The sequence below is a fragment of the Dasypus novemcinctus genome, chromosome 2 (assembly GCF_030445035.2).
Source record: "Dasypus novemcinctus isolate mDasNov1 chromosome 2, mDasNov1.1.hap2, whole genome shotgun sequence".
Lineage (NCBI taxonomy): Eukaryota > Metazoa > Chordata > Mammalia > Cingulata > Dasypodidae > Dasypus > Dasypus novemcinctus.
In genome coordinates, this window is record NC_080674.1 from 100194574 (window position 1) to 100221024 (window position 26451).

Genomic DNA, 26451 nt, shown 5'->3' on the forward strand with positions numbered 1-26451 from the left:
ACATACTGTTGGAAAATGGTGCTGACAGATTTGCTTAACGAAAGGGTCCAATTTGTTAAAAAAACACATATCTGCAAAACGCAATAAAGTGAGGTATGCCTGTATCCAATTCTAACACTAAGAAAACAGATGCAGAGAAGGAAGCAAAGAAAGAGATATAAATGATTTGCCTATCGTTATTTCCAGTAGTGAGTGGAAAGCTTGGACTGGAAACCAGGCAATCTACCTGTTTTTGGTAGACAGCAAAACACACACACACACACATATACACATACACACATAAACCCCAAAAGAACACCAAACACAAACAAAAATGGTGATAAACACCCCAACATCCCTAATAAAATTATTTTGAAAAATGATTCTAGCCAATTTACCAGAATTACAATAATTATTCTTTGGAAGACAGTATTGAATGAGTCAAAATTACAGAAGAAAGAGTTTATTTATCTATTTATATACCCTCCTTTGTCCAAAAAAAGATTCAAGGCGGCATAGAAAGGGATCATTGTAAGTTTTTTTCAAATATATTATATCCAAGATCTTAAATATATTATTCTCCCCAAAAGCTAGCTGCTTCCAAGCTTGATTTAATATTTTGTATGTTTTCCCTCCGTTGTTTGGTAAATACATTTGCTTCTCCTTTTTGCAATCGACGCCTGACAGTTGCTTTTTGCTGTTTTGTCAATTGACGTTTTACCTTCTGTTTCACCAGTTCCTGGAAAGATGCCATAAATTAGTAACACTAATAACAACACTTTGATAAGGAGTAGCTATTCAGTAAAACAAGGATTTATACTGCTAATATCTTTCAAATTTCTGTCTGTTCAGGGTATGAAATTTTAAAAATTCTAAACACATACAGTACTATATGAACCAACAAGAAAACAAATGCCAAACTAATTGCTATAAAGTAGGAGAAACTAAATTCTTAATATAGATTATATAGCAAACAGTAGTGCAGCCACAATTTTGAAAATAAAGTATCACAGTGCCACCTAGTGTCCATCATGAAAACTTGAAAAAAATAATTACATGAAAATTGCTTGTTTCTCTGCTATCCAGGTAAAAGTCGGCATGATTTTATAGCAGAAAATTATTTCTGAAAGCATTCTTTATTGGTCAAAACATATATACGAGTACTCTTATAAGTCCAGGTGTGACCTGATGGCAGCAGTTACCCATAGAAAAATCTTTACATAATTTTGGAAGATAGTGAAAGATTATAAATTCAAATTACTTATTAATCAAGGGAAGGTTGTGTAAGTCATAGGACTTAAATGATGAAAAAGAAATTTGAATACTGAGTTTACAATGACACTCTTTCTCTGTAGCAGTACAGCCTGTTATTTAATTGTATGTAACTTTGAATCATCCAAGATACCTCCTAAAAAAAGAAAATAAAAAATGCAAAGGCAGAAGCAAGGATCTTAACATTCCCCACCATATGCTGGGCACAAAGAAGCATTTATAAAATAAAAATGTGCCAAGTTAAAATGAAGGAATAATGGATTTGAGAGATGGAAAGGGATTAGAAGGACTAGCTTGCCTCATGTGTGGTCTCTTGGGTTGTATGTGCATAATATAAGTATCAGATGTGTTAATAACAAATTTTGGATTATTTTACACTTAAAGACTACATTCAATTAACAGGCTCTAACAAGTTATCCCTCTATGTTTTAGTCTAATGATTTTCAATGTTGCGGGGGGAGGTATGAGAGCAGAAAAGGAAACACTTCTCATTTTTTCACCTTTGTCATGAAAGCCCTCCCCCCACCCCCCCACCAAATTCACTCAAAAAACTATTGGGATCTATACCTTCAAATAAAAAAGTAGACTAGGAGAAAGAGATGGTACTAGGAAAGAAGACACTCATAAGATAGTCAAAGGAAAGTCCCAGGAAGACAAAGGCAGAGCATGTAACAGATTTAAACTGGGGGAGTAACAGACAGAGAACTCCAGAATGTTTTCAAGAAAAAAAAGCCAGTTTATTTTCTAAATATTCTGCTTGAATTTTCCCTTAGTTCCTTATTCTGATGAGACTCTAGATAATCATATCAAGAAGTTGAAGAAAATAGGGAAAACGGACTTTGGCCCAGTGGTTAGGGCATCCGTCTACCATATGGGAGGTCCGCGGTTCAAGCCCTGGGCCTCCTTGACCCGTGGGGAGCTGGCCCATGCGCAGTGCTGATGCGCGCAAGGAGTGCTGATGCGCGCAAGGAGTGCCGCACCATGCAGGGTGTCCCCCGCGTAGGGGAGCCCCACACGCAAGGAGTGCACCCATAAGGAGAGCCGCCCAGCGCGAAGGAGGGAGCAGCCTGCCCAGGAATGGCGCCGCCCACACTTCCCGTGCCGCTGACGACAACAGAAGCGGACAAAGAAACAAGACGCAGCAAATAGACACAGAAAACAGACAACAGGGGGAGGGGAGGGGAATTAAATAAAAATAAATCTTAAAAAAAAAAAAAAAAAAAAAAAGAAGTTGAAGAAAATAGAGAATGGGTTAATATGCATGAACCTCATCTCAAAGAGAGAAAAGTTACAAATCCTACAAGGTTATTTTTATGTCTAAAAAAAGTGGGAGAATAAAACCACTTAGCATATTTTTAAAAATGGTAAAACATATGATAAAATACCTCTGTAGTATTTTAGAGAGTACTTTGAAAACTCCCCCTTTTTTGTTAAAAGCAAAAAGTGCTACCACTAGGAGATGGCTGCATACGTATTTATTACAAAGCACTATACCTTAAGTGTTTAGTTTTAATTTAATCCTGTTACATATAAAGGAAAACAGGGCACACAAATGGCAATCTGCCAACAAAACAGGGAAAAATAAAAGTCTTTTAAAGAGGAAAACCGATCTTATAATTTTAATTTCAAAGAACATAGAAAAAATCTTCACCTTTGTACAGATACCAAAACCATAATCATCAGATTAATGGAAGAAACAAAATAAATTTGCTTTCTCCTGATCTTTTAACAAAATGAAATGTATTGGAGGAAAATGCTGTGACAAAAGAATATAGACTGAAGATGACCAATCTGCTTCAAGTGATTAAAGGGAAAACCTTTATTGATCAAGCCAGGCTGAAGAGATCTTTTTTTTTTCCTTTAGAAGGCAAATCTGTATTTTATAATCTAAACCATAAAAAGTTAAATACTTAACCCTGCTCTAAACTTTAAATTCATGCCACTCACTATAAGAAAGTTGGGTAAGAAGAGTAAGATTGAAGCAGTAAAAATGCATAATAGTTACAACAATGCAATGAAGCTTCAACCTGGCCCCTTGACAAGGCTGGTGCCACATCTTTATATATGGAAGAGAGCATAACCTAATTTTCTTCATATGCAATTACCTATTGTACACCACTGTAATTATATATAAAACACTTGTTTGAGTCTGAGAAATTAAAGAAAGGACATAAATAAATCCTAATAAGTATATAAAATATCAAAGCTAAGAGTGGACAGGCAATCATGACGGATGAGAGAGCTATACTAGAGAAGCTTAAATACACAATAGGAGATTTTACTTTAAAATGTAATCATTATAGATTACTTAGGACGTTTCATACATTTTTTTGCTTTTGCTTTTGATAGCTCCAATTTAATTTTGTATACATCCCTTATTATCCATCACAGGATATATATTTTAACTTACTGGCAATATCTGTCAATTTGGGAATGAAGTTCAGGAAGAAGATTTTCTTTTCTTTTGAATGTGCTTTCCATCTAATCATTTTACTACCTCCTTTTACCTTCTAAACTGGTTTTCTTCTTTTACTATTTAAGGAAAGGTCATCATTAAAAATGGCTTCAGTGGTATTCAACTTACTGTCTTTTAAGGAAAAAAATATACCAATTAATGATTTTAATTTATGGAAAAAAGCAATAAATCAGGGGTTACTTTTTAAATGTTGGACAGAATTTTTTAGAAAGGTCAATCAAATATATTCTTCAAAATATTGCCTAATCCAGAAATAAGACTAAGAAACAATATGGTTTACTGTAGGTTTGCAGTAAGTGTTTGCTGACTAACTGCCAACGGACTTAGGAGAGTAACTTCCTAAGAAAATCAAGAACAGTCTTGTTCCACTGGTAAGAAGAATTACGATATTTAGAAATACATATTTGTTCCTAAAAGCAAGTAAGAGTGAAAAAACTTTCTTAGCCCAGTGAGAATGGCATTGCTCAGGGGGACATGATATCTCTGAAATCATCTAACAATGAGCCATATCCCTCTTTAAAATCTACAAAGTAAACAAACCAATTTTCCCTTCCGGGTAGTTCTGAAAGGCTGGCAGGTAGAAAAGCTCATTAGCAGAAACTGGACAACTTGTGCTCATTATCCTCCCTAGAAAACGCCCCTCTGAAATTTCTTTGGACGTAACTAAACCAACAAAAATTTGAGATACTAAAAATTTAAAAATTATTCACTTTTCTCTTTTGAAATTTAAGAACAAATTAGCTAGTGAAGCTTTGTGCATCTATATACTTCAGTCAGTGCTGTCACTACCTGGGTAAATTACAGCAAAGTCACTTAACCTATCTAGGTCTCAATTTCCTCACTGTTAAAATGCAGGCAACCAGATTTTACTTCTAGATTTTACTTCTTTGGTTTTATTCTTCATGTTCAGGCTAACTTACATGCTGCCTTTTCTCTGAAACTTTGATCATTTCAGCTTAAAGTGAATCCTCCCTCCTATATTACTATTAATAAATTTCTATCTGTTTTAATATTATACTATTTACATGAGAGGTCCAAATGGCCAAGGCTGTCCATTACAGGGCCTTAGCTGAGTAATGATCTAATAAACCTTCAACATATCTTGAATGAAGGAGTTACCGGAGGAATTGTTGAACAGCTTACAACACTGCCTGCAGAAGTAACACTCAGAGTTCTTGTTCTATATTGATTAACAATATCTCCCATATTTTCTTCATCTCTAAAATAAAAAAAAAACAATAATTTAATCTTTTTATAATGTAATTGTGTTTAATTATGACTTTTCTTAATGACAGTGAAACTTAAAGACAGACCACCTCAGAAAGATCATTATATTTATGTCTCTTTCCCACTTATTCTCTCTTCTTCTTTAACTGAACTATACAAATAATGCTTTTCACAACTTAAATCTGAGACACTTTCTTGCCACCTTCCCAAACAGCAGCAGGTATGAGAAGAGAGTACTCTATATAGTTTACCCTGCTCAGGCAGAAAAACTGTAGCTGTAGAAACTCAGAGTTTTAATATACACAATGTATGAGAAACTCAGACAATATATTAATTTTATTCAGATTTTTTAGCAACATGTTATTTTGTTTCTATTTTCAATGATAAAATGTTTGCCCAGCATGTGTTCAGAGAATGAGAACAAACTATTCCCACCCTGACCTTAGAAGACTGTAACTGAACTACTACTGACCTTGAATTTTTTCTTCTTAAAAGTCAACCTGTTTATTATTCAAATGATAGTAACCTGAGACTCAAAATACAGAGCTATATGAAAAGAGAAACCAATTCTTGTGCTTTGCTTCATAACAAAAGTATAAACATAAAAGTGCCCTAGGATGTAAGCAAGTAAAACAAACGAATATTGAAAAATGTCTAATAAATATATTGTTGATCTAATTTTGTCCTGTTTCTATTTTGAAGTAAATACATCCATACACTTCATTAAATGAAAGTGTTCGGTTCTGGATATGCTATCTCAAATTAAAAATTAAATTTTATGTTAATCTACGTTAAGCCTGATTCATTAATATTTGCAAGAAAAACACAATTCTTAAAAGAAAACAACATAGTGTCATTACGAATTTTTTTTTTTTTTTCAGGAGGTACCAGGGAAGAACCCAGGACCTCATACATGGGAAACAGGCCCTCAATGGCTGAACTACATCTGATCCCCAATGAGAGTTGGTTTTTCTGTTTGTTTGCTTTTTAGGAGGTTCCAGGGATCAAACCTGGGATCTTGTACATGGGAAGCAGGTACTCAACCACTTGAGTTATATCTGCTCCCCGTAATTTTAAAAGTACATGAACAGATATGGAAAGAAGGTTCAAAGTATACAAGAGAAAATCATTTTAAGTAGATATTTTATGTACAAGCACATTTACTACATGTTTATTGGCCAATAAAGAAACCAAACATGTATTATAAGTGTGCATTATGAAAATAGATTAAGAAGTCATCTACTTAAACCTTGGTAATTTATCAAGAGATCTGTAAGAATTCTTCGAAAGTCCATCCATTTGTGTTTTGCAGCAGAACTGCTTAAAATTTAATCAACAAAGAAGATGGAGCTCAACCAGTTGGGTGCCCACCCACCATGAGAGGCCCCAGTGCCTACTAAAGATGAGCAGACACTGCACCCTACTGCAACGAGCAGACACTTAAACAAGTAGATGCCATAAGCCAACAGATGCTGTGGCTCAGGCTATAGGGCAATCGCCTCCCACAGAGAAGGTCCTGGGTTTGGTTCCCAGTGCCTCCCGGAGAAAGCAAGCAACCAATGAGCAGTCAGACTAGAGAACCATCTAGGGGGAGGGGGGATAAATAAAAAAATAAATAATAAATCTTAAAAAAAAATTTAATCAACAGGCTGCCAAGAATCAGTACAATTGTACAAGAGGATAATTTGAGTTTTAACAAGAAGGTTATTCTGCTTTCATTTTATGCAATGGTGGCAGAATACATGCTGTCAGCTGTCCTATCATTTAAAGAAACACTAATTTAGCAGAACCAAAGATAGTACTGGTCTAAAGATTAAAGTCAAAAGTCAATCAATGGAAATCTATACCTGAAAGGCCTGAATTCTTTGTTTAATGCTGACAAGGCAATCAGACGAGGGCGTTCACCTTCATACTCCTCACAGCCAGCAGGGATTTCTCCTTGACTTGTCTGACCGTCTTGCTTAATGTCATCTTCAGGTCTGTTTTCCTCCTCAGAAAACTCAGTTTCAGAACTGTTTTCAACAACCTGCCTTTTTATTTCTTCTAAAGCTTCAGTGAATTCAGTCATTTCAAAATTGTGTGTATCAGCTCTTTCCTCTGACAGATCATCTTCTTTTATTTGCTCAAGATCTCCAGATGATCTGTAATAGCAGCCATCTGATTCACCCAGGGAGTCTTGTTCACTTTCAATTTCTGATCTACAAACCTTTGCTTTTCCTGACACTTCTTCATCAGAAAATGAGAATTCAGATCTTTCTTCATTATTTTTATCATCCGGACCTAGTGGATGAAGCAATTCATCATCTGCCTGCATTTCCTTTGTGTAGCCACTGGCTGAGACCTCTACATCAAGAGAGTCCGTTCTCCTAGGTAAAAAAAAAAAGTCAAGCAACGAAAAAAAAAAAGGATAAATATAATTTAACTATTACTCTGATAAACTAGGACTCTTAAAAGAATTTAAGAGTTTATATATTTTAAAGATTTTTGCCAAAAATATATTTAAATTATCTAAGTATACAAATGTAAAGGACCTATGTTGCTGTCATTTTAATAAAATATCTATGAAAAGCAACAGATATTAAAAGAAAGGTTATAGAAATTTCAGGTGATATTTACTGACTTAACTCTTTCAAAGAAGGCTAAAGGTTTTTCTCCTTTAACTTACATAAATCATCCTAAATCAGAAAACAGTATCTTAAGTAAATGTATACAGATGAGAAAACTAGGCTTTGAGAATGTGCATAACAATTATGTTCCATCAATCAGTGTAGGCTTCTGTTCTGAATAAAGGAAAAATATAAATTATAATACACATTTGGTTTGATATCTTATAAATTGGTTCCAATATTGAATAAAAGTTCTCAAATTATAAGAAACTAGACATGTTCCTCTTCAAAATTCAGTAACAATGCCTAATGGACCAAAGGCAGGCATTTTCCATTTATGAACTAGACAGCAATGATACTCAACAATGATTACAATGCATCACAGGTCATTATTTGCAAAGTTTTTACATGAAAGTGCTAACTTCTAGAACTAAATAAATCAGATATTGTGAGTCCTATCAATTATAAGCATTAAGCAATGCAGAGTACAAACCTGATATCACTAAACGTTGGATAAAGTTCACTTTCATAGCTGAAACGTTTCATGAAGAAATCTCTAATGCATTTAACATCTCTGTCAAAATACCTGCAAAACCAAGAATTATTTTTCATATAGCTCCTGTTGCTTATCGGTGAATGACATGCTCTTATAATTTGTTTTGATACTATCACTCCTTATATGAAGAGAGGTGAAAGGAAAAAAAAAGATACACATCTGTATCTGTTGCCAGTGTGTTTGAAAAACTATAATCACAGGAAATCACCAGAAATATAAATTGCCGAGGCCACATAGTTGCTATGGTTAGGAAACTACAGGTTTCCCATGAACAGATATACTAAGAACATGAACCTCAGGAAAGAAACCATGGGCTTGCATTTTGGGGGCAGGTTTCCACCTATCCTCTTTATGCCCAGATTGTGTGGCTATGCTTTCCATTAGCAACACTGCTAGAATACCTGGACAACTGAGAAAGATGAAAATAAACAGATTAGTGACTCATAAAGAAAAGTTTGGAAACTATGTTATGCTTATGTGCCTTTATTATCCATTAGATGCTATACAATAACACGGAAAGAGCTAATAGTGAGGCTTATAAATAATGATCCAAAGACATGTTAATCCCGACGAAGAATAGAGGGATCTATGACACGCAGGCTGCTTTTTCGGACAGCATAAAGCAGGAAGAACAGATCAATTCTCTAAAAGATTCCCAGATAAGGGAATATTAAGGTCAGGGCGACAAGGAATTAAATACTACTTTGAATTTTAACTAAATTGTAAATCTCTTATTATCTTTTTATATGCTGTCATACCTCATCTATTAGGCAATAACTTCTTCAAAAGCACAGATAAGTCTCAGAGTTTAACACAACTCTTTTGCCCCAATATTTATCCAGAAAATCTCAAATGGAATCCCGTACTGCACAGGACAATTGTAACCTAATCTTGCAATGATTAATGTCATAATATATTATCATTCCTTTCTCTAACTCTGGTGGTTCCCAGATGTTCCTTTATTGTGTTACTACATTACTACAGATTAATATACTGACAAGTCAACATCGAAAGATGTACTAATCACTCAAATACCAGGCTTTAATCTATTAGGATTGTTTTTTTGGGAAATAGTTTTAAAATGACATTTTTTTCCTCTAGCATAAGTATAGACATTTTCTAATGGAAACCAGTAGAAAGACAAGATTCATGTAACACAAAATGATTTAATGGCAAACTCTGAAAAATGAATATACTTTATTATATGATACCAGTTGTTACTTCAAGAAAAAGAAGCTTCCCATATTATAAATTAGAATTAGAGAAAAGACATTTACCCCAAATTCAATTACACTAAACTGCATTATGGAATACAAGCAAATAAAGGAGGCCATATTTAGCAACTTGGCTGGTTGGAGTGGGTAAGCAATATGAAGAATGTGATTCTGCCCTGTGTCAAGGAAAGGTTTTATGTGAATAATTTTCCAATAAAATAAAAGCCAGAAATGACATGGGAAATATCAATAGTCTGGCAACTGAGTCCAATTCAAAACCCTGACTTTCATTAAAGTCAGTAAGATCATCAGGTACTGTTTGCTGAAGTCCTCTGGTGGCAACTGTGGAATAGAGAGGAAAGCAGAAAAAAGCAAAGACCACAGTGTCCCAGGCTCCCTCTCCTGTGTCCCTATTTATTCTGAGCAGACTTCTGTCTGTTTTACAAATGGGAATTCCATCTAAAAGTTTATCGGAACAAAGGGTTCCATGGCTGTTGAATTCAAAGTCTGTTGAATTATAATAGAATTAAAAATTTTTTGATGTCAAATCTTCAGTGAGGTTTTTTTTTTAAAGTTATTTATTTTTAAAATTAATTTCTCTCCCTTTTCCCTCCTGCCAGTTGTATGCTCTCTGTCCATTCTCTGTGTGCTGTGTGTGCAGTGCCACTCCTGGGCAGGTTGTACTTTTTTGGCACAGGGTGGCTTTCCTTGTGGGGCGCACTCCTTGCACATGTGGTTCCCCTATGCAGGGGACACCCCTGTGTGGCAGGGCACTCCTTGCGTGCATCAGTACTGTGCATGGGCCAGCTCACCACATGGGTCAGGAGGCCCTGGGTTTGAACCCTGGACCTCCCATGTGGTAGGCAGACGTCCTATCAGTTGAGCCAAATCTGCTTCCCTTCAGTGAGGTTTTAAAAGCGGGCAAATTCTACAGATTTCTAATACATAGCATAAGCTTAACACACAGATTTTAAAAATTGGATTAAAGTGTATTTATTTCCCTTTAAAATACTGAGGAAAAGAAAGTCTCTTAACGGGAAAATTCTACTTGGATATTCTCTAATTAAAAAACAAATTTTTACACTCCATTAATATTAGCCTCTTTAAAACTGGTTATTGACCCAAATGACAGCATTACAAAACTGAAAAATTTTTTATAAATAGAAAACTACTCTAACACATACAAACACACTCATATCCAGAACTACTAATTTCAGGACATACCATTCAGCATTGGGATGAGAAGTTGACACCATTTGTGGAAAATCAATCATGGTGATGTGATCATCTTTATCCAAAATGAGATTGAATTCATTGAAATCTCCATGAATCAGCCCATGATTTGCAAGTTTGACAATTAATTCCATAGCTTCATTATAGAGTAATGCAGGATCTTCAACATGGTGTATCTGACATCTAAAAGTATTTTAAGTATGAAAATAAGTTATTTGTACCTATTTATGATTTTAAAGAAAGTATGTATGTATGTGTGTGTACATGACAATACAAACTGCAGGAAAATATTAAGAAAACAACAAATTCCTGTTATTCTATCATCTAAAAAGGAGAAGTTCAAATATGATGCTGAAAAATATTATAAGTAAGACTTTTTTAAAAGGAGGCAAAGACTGGGATTGTCAACACAGTTGTCTCGAAAACTTCTTGGAAGGAAACAGAGCCTATCTAAAACACAATCCATAACCTGCCCACCCCTACCCCTTCCCCGTCAACAATTCACATACTGAAATTCCACTATGCAGGATATACCAGATATTACATGATATGCATTGTGTAAATATTTGCCTGGTTTATCTACATGAATTTACTTGCTTGTAATTCCTTCAAAAGTATCACACTATGGGAAATTAAGTATGGATTTTTTTGGTCAAAGAAGTTTTAAATTTCTTAAAAGAAAAGAGTTATCAAAATAAGAACATCAGTGTTGAATCTTCAGTACAAACTTAAAAGATCATGCACCATCTGTATTCCTAAAGACAAATCCTTCACAATGGCACCACCTACCATCTTCTCTCACCTACCCAAGAACATGGCACCATTTTCATTACCTCTCTCCCCAGCAGTTTTCTCCTCATTCCCATCAGCATATAGACATGATATAGACATTATCTCCTCCTTTATTTGATCTTCTGCAGTCAAACCCCTCTACATATGCTTTCGCCTATTTCTTTCCTCCTATTTTCTAATGAATCCATTTCAAATAGGCTTTCATCTACCTCACTCCAATGAAATAAATCTTGTCAAGGCTAACTAATGAATTCCATGTCGCTAAATCCAATGGGCAATGCTAGATCTTCATGCTATTTTGAGTTGACCTCTTCCCCCTTCTTGAAATACTTCCTTCACTTGACTCCTATACCAGTTTGATATTATTTATGAATTCCAAAAAGATATTTGAAGAAAAAAAAGAAGAAAAAGAAAAAGGTATTGGATTATGTTTGTAAATGGGACTGTTCCTCTGGTTGTGATAACCCTTTGATTGTATTAGATTCAGCTGAGATGTCTTTGATTAAATTATGTTAAGAATAGGGCTTTGACTCAACCATGTCATTAGAGTGCAACTCGGTGTTAAGTCCCAGCCCCCTTGGTGGGCTGATAAAATAGACTCTCACATGGAAGCAGACACACAAAGAAGATACACAGAGGATCCTGAGGCCCTGGGAAGAGAGATGAGCCTGATAATCTACAGCTGACCTTGTGAAGAGAACAGAGCAGGTGAGCCCAGAAAGAAATGAGCCCCTGGGACTGAGAAGATCCTTATGTCAGTCTATAGCTGACATCAGAAGCTGTGACCACAGAGCCTTAAGAGGAAGAAGGAAGGCTGAACCCTCACAGTCGCCTGCCATCTTGTTTCAACACATGGCAACAGAGCTAGGGTGAGAAAGTACCACTTATGGTACCTTGAGTTGGACTCTTCAGGACCTTGTGACTCTTAACTTCTACCCCAAATAAATACCTTTTATAAAAGCAACAGATTTCTTGTACTTTTCATCAACACCCCTTTTGACTGACTAATATAACTCCTGAGAACATACTCTTCTGGTTTTCCTCCTTTCTCTTTGAGCACTCATTTTTATTTTTAGTCTTTTTTTGCTAGTTCTTCATCTTCAACCTGACTCCTACATTTTGGAGTTCCTCAAAGCTCAATCCTAAGACCTCTTACCTTCTCATACTTAGAATCACTCTTGATGACCTCATCCAGGTTCACTGCTTTAAATACCATACCATACATACACTGATTTGACACTTCCCCAAACTCTTAAGCATTTCAAACTTATCATGTCCAAAACTGAACCTCTAATTCGGCCCCACCCTCTAGCTCTAAACTGTACCTATTTTAGTCTTCTCCATTTTGGTAAATGGTAACTTTACCCCTCCATTTAATTATTTAGGCCAAAAACACTGGTGTCATCCTTGACTCACCCCCTCCTTTACATCCACATTCAATCCCAACAAATAATATCAGGCCGATCTATACAATATATCTAGAATCTGACCACTTTTCATTACCTTCATGGCTATCACTCTGCTCTGAGCCACCTTTATCCCTTGCTTGGATTATTACAATAATCTCCTAACTTGTTTTACTAATTGTGTCCTTGTCTCCCTTCAGTCTATTCTCAATACAGCAGCCAGAGTGATTCTGTTAAAACGTTTGTCGGATAATCTTGCATTAATGTCAAAGAACACACACTATATCAATGCTAAGGGTCAATAATAGAGGGTATGGGACTTTTTCTCTTGGACTAAGGAAAACGCTAAAAAATGTATTGAGGAGGCTATGACTTCAAAATTCTGTGATGAAAGTGAGAGCCACTGAAAGTATACTTAGGATAGACATACAAGGCATGGGACTATATAACACAGTGAACTATGTGGTGGAATATGGAATGTGATTAACAGCACACAACTGAAAGGGTTTTCTTTCAGGTACAATACTAATACATGGTGTTAATATAGGTGGTGTATGTAAAAAATATACCGAAGTAAACTATAGTCCATAGTTAGTGGTAATAGTCTGATGATCTTTCAACATCTGTAATAAATGTTCCACGGTAATGCAAGGTGTTGGAGGAGGGGTGCTGTATGGGAATGCTGCACACTATGTATGACTGTTTCGTAAGCTCATAACTTCCCTAATAAAAAAATGTACATATATATAAGTTAGATCATACCTCTCCCCTACTCAAAATCCTCCAATGGCCTCCCATCTTCATCAAAATAAAAAAGTCCCTATAATGGGTACTGGATTTTTCTTTTTGAAGTAATAAAAATATAACTTAAAATTGATTGTAGTGATGAATGCACACTCTGCAATTATACTAAAAGCCACTGACTGTACACTTTGGATGGATCATATGGTACATGAATAAAGTCATTAAAACAAAAACAACATCCCTACAATGGTCTACACACCCTAAATGATATGGTTACCAGCTGCCTTTCTAAATTTACCACTTACAATTCTCCCTATTACTCAGCTCCAGTCACACTGGCATGCTCCCACTTCAAGGCCTATGTACTTGCTGTTCTCTCTGCCTAGAATGTTCTTTTAGGCATGATTTCCTTCCTCATTCATTTCAGGTTTCTGCTCAAAAATCACCTTATCAAAAGAGACTTTCCCTAACTGTCATATGTAAAACAGCAGCCTCTTACACCTCCACTTCAGCACTTCCTATCCCCCTTACCCTGTTTTTTTATCCATAGCACTTACATATAAAACACTGACATATAAAATATTTCCTAGCTTAGTTATTTACGGCATGTCTCCTTCCATTACTACATAAACTCCATTAGGACAGGGACTTTGTTTTGTTCACTGCTGAGTCTAAGTGCTTTTCACATAAAAATGTGAATTTTTGTTGAATAAATGAATGAATCACAGAGACTACAAAATCAAAATTGTCAGAATGAAACTGAATTTTCAATTTGCCTTTGAGTCTACTCCTTTCTAACTTTCCAGGAGTAATAGGTCCACTGAATTTTTAAAATTTTATTTTTTAAAAGATGAACCTTAAATAATTTATTGGGATCCATGGTTTCAAGAACAACAAATACTTACAAAGGATAGCCATTTATGAGTTCCATGACCACTGCATGACGATTGTAATCAATTGGCTTTGGAACTGGAAATTTCCTCTCATATAATACCTAAAACATAGTAAAATAGGTGTTAGTTAATAAAGAAGCCATTATTTTTTTAGAGAATTAAATATACCTGTTCACAACCAGAAGAAAAACATACAAGTCTTACACAGAATTACAATGAACACAAAGTTACTTATATATGGCTTTTGTCACTGAATACAATAAGATACACAAATTTTAAACTGAAGTTTTCCTTAATTCACTTTTGCACCAAATATTCATCAAACATTTATTGTATATTTTATACTGTGCTAGGGCTACAAAAATGAGTGTGAAACTCTCTGTCCTCAAGAAGTGTACAATCTCTTAGGATATTTTTTCTCCCATTTTGTAAGTTTTGGCCATTTGTTAGAGTGTGTTCAAACTTTTCAGATTTAGGAAATATTCTGTCTTCTGGCATATTAAGAAATGAGGTATTCCAAATACATGAGATATTTCAGTTTATAGACCACAATGTGCAATAATAATTTATTACATGACAAACATGTACACTGTAGTAGTTAAATGTTTCAGATTATTCATGTGTCAGTCATTTCCCTATGCAATTTCTTCTATTTCATTGTTCATAAAGTGCTGTTACTTCTTCCTTTAAAAGACTTTAGATTCATGTCTTCTGCCATTTTGAATGCTACCATCTCTAAGTAGGCCCTTGTCATTTATGCCTGATTACTCTAACAGTGTTCTAGCTCTTGCAACCACACCTAACCTATTCTGTGCACCAGTAATACACTAAGATGCTCATGCTGACTCTGTTAACAACAACAAACTACAACGACTCTGTAATTATTGACTGATTTCAGTCTCAACAGTTCTGAAATTCTCTTTAAGCTACTAACACAGTCCTGGTTCTCCCAATACTCTCTCCAATAAGCACCTTGCAGTGTGGTCAGGATAGTTATCTCAGTGTCACCCACACGTGGCCCACATCTACATTCATGTCTTCACCCACACAATGTCCTCTGCAAAGTGCACTATCTTCTACAGCAAATCATATCCAAGCTTCACAACTCTACTCAGCTTCTACCCACGTCATAAAACTTCCTTTATCAATGACTGCCTGCCACTAAAGTTTCATGACAGACTGTACTGTTGATTCCTTTGGTATTTGCCTCCCACCAAACCCTCCACCTCAGTACATAATACAGTGGTAGGCACATGGCTAATGTCCAATATATACTTGCCTATTAAGAGTGTTAGTTTAAAAAGGTTGTTTACTCTACCTCCTACCTTCTTTGGACAGGAATTGAACTACCCACTATTCCCCAAAGATTTTTGTTTTTAAAGATTTCTCTTTTCAATACAGTCAGTCTTAAACATGCCTTGGTAGCCTAATAGCATATAAAACTAATGATTATAATGTCTAGCCCTTGTTGTTGTAGCTTAACCCTCAAGCTATAGCTTTATCTTTCTTATTCCCTCTCTCTGAAAATATCAATGGATTTAAGGAACCTATTTATACAGGACCAGGTTCTATTCCTGTACCTTCATAAAAGCACCCTGAGTAAATATCTAACACAGTTTTAGTAAAATGTATAATAATCCCTACCAAACTGCCTACTGAATAATTAATATCACGGGATACAAACTATTATTATAAGCTAAATACGTATATAATGGTACCCCTGATTTATATTGCTTGAGAAATCTAAACCTTCCAAAAGATTAATAAAAATTCAACCACATGAATTAAGTAATCTATTGAAGGAACACCAAACTGCAACTCCTAGGAAACAACTGTTCATATACCAGTGATTTTCAGTAATTCAAATAAAAAAACAGATAATGATAAATAAATCTCACTGGACAGAATAAAAATAAAATGTTTTTTTTTCAGTTTAATTTACCTGTTTTTGAAATATTTAATTTTGTTATTATTAAATATATTGAACAAATCTATAAAAAGCCAAAGAACTGAAGGATCACCAATAGCCAGCCCAAAAATGCCGCAGTCTTCAGTGAGAAGGCATGGCCTTGTGAATGCCTAGATTTTGGACTTTTCCTAGACTCAAAACTGTGAGCCAATAAATTCCCATTTTGGCAACTGGGAAAACTACTTTCACATAGAAGGAAATCAACAGCAAAACAATAAATGACAAGAGTTAAAATGACTGAAACTAGAAGAAGGTGACAGACCGATGTTACATTATTTGATTAAAAAATGTAAAATTAAAAAAAAAAAATACCTTCATATAGGCAAATTCCTTCATGGCAGAGAGCCTAGATAAATAAAGCCAAGACATCTTATGTCTGTGTTTATGGTAATCACGCTTGTTTTTCAGATTTCGAAAGGAGGTTCTTCCTAGTCTGTGAAGCTTTAAGGCAAATTGCTTTTCCTCTTCACTTGCAACAATGTAAATATCTAGAGCCAAAATTTTCAAAGGATCATTATTGGTCATAATTATACTTTTATTCCAATACACTGAAACAATTCTAACTTCTTTTGTCTGGATTTTATTTGCATCAAATGTTATCCTTCCTAATATAACTAAGAATAATTATGACTCAGCAAAACTTTATGTCACTGTAAGATGACATATCAGGGATGCATAATGTGAAAAAAAAAATCAGTGTGTAGAATAGTGCATAGTATTTGCTTCCACCTGTCATTAAAAAGCTATGTGGGGAAGCAGACTTGGCCCAATGGATAGGGTGTCCGCCTACCACATGGGAGGCCCACGGGTCAAACCCCGGGCCTCCTTGATCCATGTGGAGCTAGCCCATGTGCAGTGCTGATGCACGCAAGGAGTGCCGTGCCTCGCAGGGGTGTCCCCCACGTAGGGGAGCCCCACGCGCAAGGAGTGCGCCCCATAAGGAGAGCCACCCAGTGTGAAAGAAAGTGCAGTCTGACCAAGAATGGTGCTGCAAACACAGAGAGCTGACACAGCAAGATGACACAACAAAAAGAAACACAGATTCCCATTGCCGCTGGTAAGGATAGAAGCAGTTACAGAAGAACACACAGCGAATGGACACAGAGAGCAGACAACTGGGGGGGGGGTTGGGAAGGGGAAAGGAAAAAAAAGATATGTGAATGTATACACATACACACACTTAGTACATATAAATATATTTGTATTTACATAGAATTTCCTAGAATTTTAGACTGGGCCCTATGTTAGAAGAATGTTTACCATATTGTTTTCTATAGTATGTATTGTTTGCCATACAATTATTTAAAAAAAAAAAACAAAAAAACAAAAAACCAACCAAAACCCTGAAACATTATGTTTTAAAATGAGTTTTTATTTCATGATGCCCTGGCTCTTCCACCGTATATTACTAGAATATTTGAAATGGTCAATGCATAATTTTACATTAGAAAGCAAAGTTAAGATTGGACATAAAAATTTAACAGAATGCCTACTCCAAAAGGAGTGTCTTATTACCTCATATAGTCTATGATAAACACACACACAGTTATGCTGTATTTAGTACTCAAACAGTACAACATTACATCTTAACTACACATCACAATCTGGATATAAATACAGAAGATATATAAACCACATGAAGTAACAGCAATTTTCCCTGGAGTAGGCTTCCTAATAATGCTTTTACTTCCAATTTTAATTTTACTTCCTCAGCTTAAATAATCTAACTATATTGGATAAACTATGTAGGATAAAAAGCAGTATATAAAAGGGCATAACATAAAGAAAATAATTCCCTGTTCTTTATTCTCACCTATCTTTCACACAGAGAATAAATACCAAAATATTTGTTCATGCTATTTTAGAATTTTTTTTCCTGTGTTCTACACATATGCATTTTGCCATGTTAATTATACTGCTGTGATAGGAAAATATGTGTCATTTTTAGATATGTGTTATCTTCCAGTAGTTTGTTGGGCTACATATTTTTAACTTACAAATGTACAATTTATCACATATAAAATAAGAACAAATAGAATATACGCCAAAGATTTCAGCTATTAGAGGAAAATAAATTTTTGGTATAATGGACTAATGAAAAAAATAATAAACTAAGGGTGTACTTTCATAATCTGTATTGCTTCTAACAACTTTTCAATTTACTGTTTAGCTGGAAAAAACAGAAAAATTAAAAGATGAATGCTTTTTCAAGAGGAAATATAAACTACAGCAAAGAAATTGCTTTCAATTATAAGTACTTACCTGATTCTTTGCCAACACCCATCTGGTTTCCCACAGACTCCACTACCTGTCTAGAAGAAAGTGTTTTCAAAGCTAGGTAATCATACCCGGCGTTTGTCAACCTATAGCCCTGGACAGCTAAATAAAATCAAATGAGAAAAACCATATTTTAGTTACAATGCATCAATTCACATCAATTCCAGATATTCATTAGAAAAACCCAATATGGAAAATCTTAGTTGGAAAAGGATGAACTACCCAGTCATACAAGCTTCTGTTTTTTCCTTTAATTTACATTTCTTTTCTAGAGTAGTGCAACTTAAACTGTGACCAATGCTAGTTGTAAATGTTTTTTACTCATCTGATAAGATACAGAAAATGAGATGAAGTGCTTGAATTCAGAAATTTTTACATCAATTTGACCAAACTATTTTGTCTTCGACCCTAATAATAAAGTTGTGCCTGTATTTCATTTTCCTTTTTATTATATTTCATAGACGCTGAATCTGTGATATGTTAAAAACAGGAAACTCGTCCTTCATCAGAGATGGTTTGAGAAGTATTGCTCTGGAGTCCTATGCAGACTGTATTTTCCAAAGATGCAACAATATCTCTATCCTACATGCTCTTGTGCAATGAGAACTTGCTATTCCCCTGCCAGGAGGTGCAGTCTATTTTTTGGCCTTTTTGATGTGGATGGGACCTGTGACTGCTTTGACCCATAGTACAGGGCAGAAGGACGATGTGTCAGTTCACAATCTAGGGCTCAGCTGGTCTGGTAAATTCCACTTCCTGCATTTTAGAACACCTGATCTAGAGGAAGTCACAGGAAAAATCACAAATTGTGCTTCAAAATACTTACTTTTGGTACGCTCCCAAGCTATGAGTTTATGTTTCACTAATTCTCTTAAAATTTTATTGCAGCCACCATGTTTAAGGCTGGCTATAGAAGCAATCAAACTGCAGGGAACAATTTCATGGTTCTTCATTCCCATTTCAACCTGAAATTAAAGGAATCATATAATCATAGTCAAAACAGAATCCTTGTCTATCAAACCCTTGCTAAGAAGTTAACTTCTTGAAACTTTCCTGGCCATTTGTGCATGTCCCTACCCAATTTTGAGATATAATTACTTTCTCTGCTTTACAAATTTTAAATACCAATTTGATATATAATTACTATGTTCACATTGTCTTCCTACTAAACTATAGGCACTTCAAGGGCAGGAATTATGTTTAATGCAATTAATGGCGTGTAGTCAATACTAAAATACTTTGATATCTAAACATTTATCTTTAAAAATCATACATTTTACCTATTTATTAAGCAGGTATTTAATTAGAAAGTACTATACATAAGCATTATATAGGATGAAAAAAATATATAAAAATACTCTACCCCAGATAGTTTCTTATCTAATTGAAGAAATTTAAAAAAATCTATTAGAGAGGAAGAAGAAATAAGTGTTAAATACCTATACCTATTTAGCATTCAGGGAAGAACAAGAACACTTCTAGCTAAGGATTAGTTTCAAGGAAGAAGCAGCATGTGAGATTGACTTTGAATGATATAGACATTCAGAGAAAGTAGGCAAGGGGATATCAGGCAAAGACAAAAAAGATCTGGACATGGCATATATAAGAAAGTACACAGTAAGGGAAACAGCTTTTACAGTTGTAGTTCATATTAGATAGCTGTCGAGTTCATGAAGAGAAGACAGGGAAACACTTTTGAATGAGATATGTAAGACCAAAGAGTTTACATTTTATACTGAGGAAAGGAGGAAACTCCTGAAGATGTTTGGGAAAGGGAGAGTTGTTTTAAGGCATTCACTTAGAGGAATATGCAAAGCAGTTTAGAGAAGGCAAAGGAGGTGGTGTTTTGGATAAGTAATATAACAGCTCAGGCCACAGGAAATAGAAGCCAGAGCAGGACAAGTGGTAGTGGTAACAGAGGGAAGAAATTAAATATCTTTAGGATGTAGAATGGGAGGGCTTGGCCACTGGTTGGATGTGGGAGGGTAAGGGGAGTAAAGAGTCAAAGTGAAGAGGAGGAGCAAGTTTAAAAATTATTATTGCCTGTTTTTTGGAGGTTTTGGGAAAGAAGGGAGGGGTTTGACAAAGTTGATGAATTGAGGTTGACCACACTGAGTTTGAAATATTAGAAGATCCTCTGAATGAAAATGTTTAAAGGAAAACTGGAAAAGCAGATCTATGCTCAGGAGTGAAATCCTAACTAGAGGTAAAAATTGTCAACTGTTTGCTAGAGGTGAGAAAGGATGCAAAGAAGTGGATGTAATCATCAAGCAAGAGACAATGTGGAAAAAGGAGGGTTGGGGGGACAGAATTTTGAGGGAAATGCACACTGAAAGGTAAAGAGCAGTTAATAAAACAATGGTTATTGATACAGGAGAAACCAGAGAAGGAAAAAGAGGATCGGGGAAAGGTGTCCATGGATACCAATACTGGTAAAGACGATGACTGAGACTGGGATGTTATATTTAATAAATAGGTCATTCCTTGATGAGTTTCAAAAAGTACTTAAAATAGCAGAGCTGAAGTTTTGGAAGACAAATCTATTTTGCTGTCCCACCAAATCTTCACACTTTAAAACTTAACTCATCTTCCATAACTTGTTCTCCCCCACCCTCCAACACTCTCTTTACTCCCCTATTTTTTTCAAAGGAGTTAAGGAATGAGTGAATGCTCTGAGGAAGCAGAAAAGGAATGTGTCTTTCAGAGGACAAGAGATACTCAGAGAAACTCCTGCTGAAATGAACAATCTAGAGAAAAAGTATCTTTTTGAGTTTGCATTTGATAGTATAATTATATATCCTTAAATACTGCCTAGCTGATTAATTTTAAAAACCAAAGCATGAAACCTTAATACAAAAAGAATCAGTATGACTCACATCACATAATTATAAAATACAGGTACTCCTTATCATGGGGCTATTCTTTACCAAACAAGCTTCAAGAAGCTCCTAAATAAATTTACTGCTTTAATCTGCAAATGCCTAGATCTATGTTCTGAGCTCTGTGCCATCAGATTAAGGTTTCTTTCACTCCCCTGCTTATAACTATTTAGTGGCTTTCACCACACTTAAAATACATTCCAAATTCCTTACCAAGGCCTGGCTTTCATCTTTTCCAGTTACATCTTCCACGGTCTGCCTTTTGCTCACTATGCTCCTCACACTCGCTTCCCAGTCTTTAAATATTTCATTAGTTGCTGCCTCAGTGCTTCTGCTTTTACTGCTGCTGTTTCCTCTGCCTCCTATACTCTCCCCAGATCTCCGTGGGTTGGCTCCTTCTTCTTATTCAGCTCCTATCATGCCCCTATTCATTCTTTTATTTAACAAATATTTATTGAGTGCCTACCAAATATCACTTAAAAAAAAACACGTTGGTTACAACAGTAAACAGATAAGATTCCTCAACTCAAGCAGCCTTCTTTGAGAATCCAATCTACAGGTGGCATCCCCCACACAGATGCGCATACTTTCCTAATCTGTTACCTGTTTATCGTCTTCACAACCCTTATTAATCTGGCATCATCCTGCTCAGTTACTTGTTTACTTGATTATGATGTCTCCCTCCCGTTTGGTCTGTTTTGTTCTCCGTTGAATTCCCTAAAATTGCTACTAAAAACTCGACAAGTGTGTGTTGACCGAGTGAACTAAAAGTAATGCCTTATGACGGTCTGTGATGCCGTCCCTACCAAGTCTCCTCAGGAGTCTTAAATCCTCCTCATCTGATCAAAAGCCCAGGGACAGTGAAGCTTTCCGGGCCAATGAAACGAGTGTGGCTCCAACGACAGCGAGAAGGTAAAGGAGAAAGGAAATGATCAGAAGAGGGAGCGTTTGCCTTTTCAGGTGCAAGAGAAATTAACAAAGAAGGGCGACACTTCAGGCTTTAAAAAATTCGGACACTTGGGTCCTCCTTTTCCCATTCCCAGCCTCCGCTGCGTTCCAGGGCCCCAAACGCGCCCGCACGGCAACTAGAAAACTTCGAGAAACAGGAAGAGGACTCCCGAAGGGGAGGGACAAGAGAGCGGGGAAAAAAAAGACTTCTTACCGCTGTAAGGACCCTGAAGTCATCCCGGCTCAAGTAACGCAGCCTGGCCACATTCACCTTCCCCATGGAAACCCAAAGCGCTCCAAGGCCGGACCCAGAAAATTCTACAGCCGAAGAGCTAAGGAAAGATCGCGTAACCGGCTTTCACGTGGCCTGCAAAGCTACCAAAATGGTTTGCGCATGCGCCCTGTCTTAATACGCGTCCTTGTTAATAAATAAAAGTGCTGCCTCATTTGCATGGGAAAACTATTCGTGTCTTAGCAATCATATAATATGGAACAAAGGACCTTTTTATTAAGTGATTTTTTTGTGATCGAATTGGTAGACTGTAAATGTCCTCTGAAAAAGGCCATTTTATTTTACATATCTGTCAGGACTGGCTTACTACAGAACGCTTCCGGCCTTAGCTGAACGGTAAAATAACGGGAGAAGCATTTTATCCCCAAATTGCAAGGCCTACTTTAGGCGGACCGACTTCCAGCAAAAAAGGGACAAATGATCATAGAGAGACTTGGGACAATTAAGGCTGTTAAAGGGAAAGATGGCGCTAGCCACCTAAGCACTCCCAGTATTCACAAACGCGCTTGCTGTGGGCGCGTAGGGCGTAGCTAAGAACTCTGCGCCTCCTCGGTACTTGGATGCGCAGGTGGCTGGAGGCTCTGGGATGCGCCTGCGCTTGTTGGGGTGTGGTTTGCGGTGAAGGAAGAGGGCGGGGTTGTCTGCTTTCCTTCCCGAGTTTTTTTTTTCCCAGAGAAATTGGGCTTTTTGGTGGTTTGCAATCAGACCTGTGGGTGGGACTTCGAGGGCTCAGGAGCGGTTTAAGCGCTTTGGGATGCTACCCGTACTGGCTCTACCACCCCTCTCCACGCCAACAACATTGTAATCGGAACGGGGCTGTTAAAAACTCCCACTCAGAGGATGCGTCCTCTACCACGCCTTTCTTAAAATGACAACAGCAACGAGGATAGCAGCCAACAACAGCAAATTTGTATGGTAATGTTTGCATTTATATCTTATTTCATGAACTATATATATTTTAATTTTTAGTTTTTAATTTTTAATTGAAGTATATCATTCATACATGAACATGCATAAACAAGTGTATAGTAAGGATTGTGAACTTACAAAATAAACATACATAACATTACACAGGGGTCTCATACATCATGCCTACACCAACTCTGCATTGTTGTGAAACATTTGTTATAAACTATGCAAAAGCATCATCAAAATATTACTACCAACTATAGTCCTTTTCTTACATTTGGTGTATTTTCCCCCAACCCATACTATTTTTTAAAAATATATTTTTGTTACAGATATTATGAAATTGCAAAAACAATCATACAGATGTGTTAATTTACCATACAACTCCACACTCTGGTGGAACATTTGTTACAGCTAATGAGACAATATCATCAGATTATTACTACCAATCATGGTCCAAAGTATAGATTTGGCACACTTTTCCCATACACCTTCATTATTTACACACTATAGCTTTGGCATTGATGCAAGAATATTATAGTATTGCTGTTAACCACAGTGTATAGGTCACACCAGTTGTTGTTTTCCCATGCTCCTCCATATTCCCATCACCCTGCAATAGTGATGTACATCTGCTGTAGCTCACAGAAGGACTCTCTTGCATTTGTACTCTTAACAACAGTTCTCAATCTCTTCTGGGTTCACTGTGTTATTCAGTCCCTAGGTTATTCTTTAGCTTTCTTTCTATTGACACTTACTTTCCCAGACTACCTTTTTCAGCCACAATCCCATTTATAAACCAGTTGCTACTCACTATAATGTGTTACTATCAACTCTATCCATTTCCACACTTTTATAGTCAAGTTAACTAAAACATCTACATACATTAAGCATCCATGTATGAACTATGTATTTTTTAAACCCTTAAATGCAGATATTTTGGTATACTCATGTTAAGTGTAGGTGCTACTTATTGTCACTGAGGATTGTGGTCTATTTCAGTCTCGACCTGATTCCCAACTGATATTTAGGCTGTCTCTGGGTCCATTCTCAAAACTTTGCGTGTAAATTTTGAAAAATTTTTTCCTGAGGATCCACTGACCAATGTATTGTTCAGTTCTAACTCAGAGTTAGACCTCTCCTAAAACATGCCCTGGACTTTGGAGGTAGGCAAAAGACTGTCTTTCTAGCCAGAATAGCTGGTGCTCCAAAATCATAGAATGGAACAGGCATAACAGCCCTCTATCCCCTCTACACTCCACCTTTTGACTTCTTTTTGCTTCAATGCTGTAAATCTTTGATTAACCATGTCCAACTAATGGAACTCTCTCTTTAAAATTTAAATGGAGCTTTTCATTCTCTACTTCATATTAAGTAGATATAAAAATGAAAAGTTTTTAAAGAAACCAAAGTAATAACTTCCAGAGCAAGAATAGGATGGTAAACACAGTGATGGCTAATTGGATTTGACTAGACCTCCTCTTCTGCTTCTGGAATGTGCCTTGGTGTTACTCACATTGAGCACAAATCTCTTATACTTTCAATATAAATATATATTTTTTAATAAAATAATCTTTAAGTCAGGCCCTTGAAGGGTAGAAGTGATTCAAGTGCTGTTTGGTATTCTGTTCTGTTCTATCATACTATACTTACTAATGACTAAAACAAAACTGTGTAGTATACCTCATTCATTTATACACCAGTTATCAAACATTTATGCTAGACCTTTTGAGATATGCACAGGGTATATCACGCCATTATTTCCTCTTTGCAGACCTCCACTCCCATCTCACACACATACCATCCATACACACATACCCTGTCCTCACAAACTGGAGAGGATCTTGACTATCTGTAGATTTAAGTTCAATGTTAGGCTGGTATTCAAAACATTCAACAATCTTTATCATTACTTACTTTCAAGTATCTTATATTCTTACTTAATTGAACTACATTGTATTTTACTTGTACAACTCCCTTGATTTCTTGTTCCACTGCCTTTTTCCTAACCTTTTCCCTTATATTTTCCTTCTCTCCAATAACCAAATATGTATTAAGTTGGTGCAAAAGTAATTGTGGTTTTGCATTATTTAAATTTGTTGTTTGATAATGGAATACACTTAAATCAATGTGGTATGTTATACATCATTTCTGTGTGCATTTCTGCTTTTTTTTGCTAATGATTTATTACTTGCTGTTTATTTTACATTTATTTTAGATTATGGAAATGATGTTAGACAAAAAGCAAGTTTGAGCAATTTTCTTATTTGAATTCAAAATCAGTTGTAAAGCAGTGGACAACTCGTAACATCAACAACACATTTGGCCAGGAACTGCTAATGAACATACAGGGCAGTGGTGGTTCAAGAAGTTTTACAAAGGAGACGAGAGCCTTGAAGATGAGGAGAGTAGTGGCCAGCCATTGGAAGTTGACAACGACCAATGGAGAACAATCACCCACGCTGATCCTCTTACAACTATACGAGAAGTTGCTGAAGAACTCAACGCCAACCATTCTATGGTCCTCCGGCATTTGAAGCAAATTTCAGTCAGCTCATGAGCTGACTGAATAAAAAAACAAAAAACCAAAAAAACCACATCATTTTGAAGTGTCTTCTTTTATTCTATACATCAACAACGAACCATTTCTTGATCGGATTGTGATGCACATGCTCTAGGGAGGATATGATAAGGCTATTTTGGAAAGTGTTATAAAAACTATAAACTGGGTTCAGCTGGAAAAGAATTGCTGTTACTGGGGTGAAGAAGTGCTGTAGGG

The 26451-nt window shown here is 36.0% G+C and overlaps 1 protein-coding gene across 2 annotated transcripts; it reads right to left on the reverse strand.

The window, feature by feature from the left end:
* Positions 1 to 426: 426 nt before the first annotated feature.
* RIOK2 (RIO kinase 2) lies at positions 427 to 22873 on the reverse strand. Of its 2 annotated transcripts, none has more exons than XM_004455954.3 (10): positions 22686 to 22873; positions 19471 to 19609; positions 18630 to 18746; positions 16680 to 16855; positions 14411 to 14499; positions 10555 to 10746; positions 8054 to 8146; positions 6802 to 7320; positions 4847 to 4946; positions 427 to 718 (listed from the first exon to the last, which is right to left on the reverse strand). In XM_004455954.3, the coding sequence occupies exons 1-10, from the start codon at positions 22749 to 22751 to the stop codon at positions 554 to 556; spliced, it is 1656 nt and encodes a 551-aa protein (XP_004456011.2). In that variant the 5' UTR covers positions 22752 to 22873; the 3' UTR covers positions 427 to 553. The 2 variants fall into 2 exon arrangements, with proteins under 2 accessions (XP_004456011.2, XP_012379699.2); XM_012524245.4 differs by having other exon boundaries at positions 18630 to 18679; positions 22686 to 22805.
* Positions 22874 to 26451: the final 3578 nt, after the last annotated feature.

Bases quoted from the DNA above. Each gene is read 5' to 3' on its own strand.
- RIOK2 (XM_004455954.3), bottom strand. From the start codon at position 22,751: ATGGGGAAGGTGAATGTGGCCAGGCTGCGTTACTTGAGCCGGGATGAC. The intron at 7,321-8,053 runs GTTTGTACTCTG...TTTTTTACCTAG, and splicing joins CCAACGTTTAGTGATATCAG to GAGAACGGACTCTCTTGATG. The intron at 4,947-6,801 runs GTATAGATTTCC...TTTTTATTTTAG, and splicing joins AAAGAATTCAGGCCTTTCAG to AGATGAAGAAAATATGGGAG.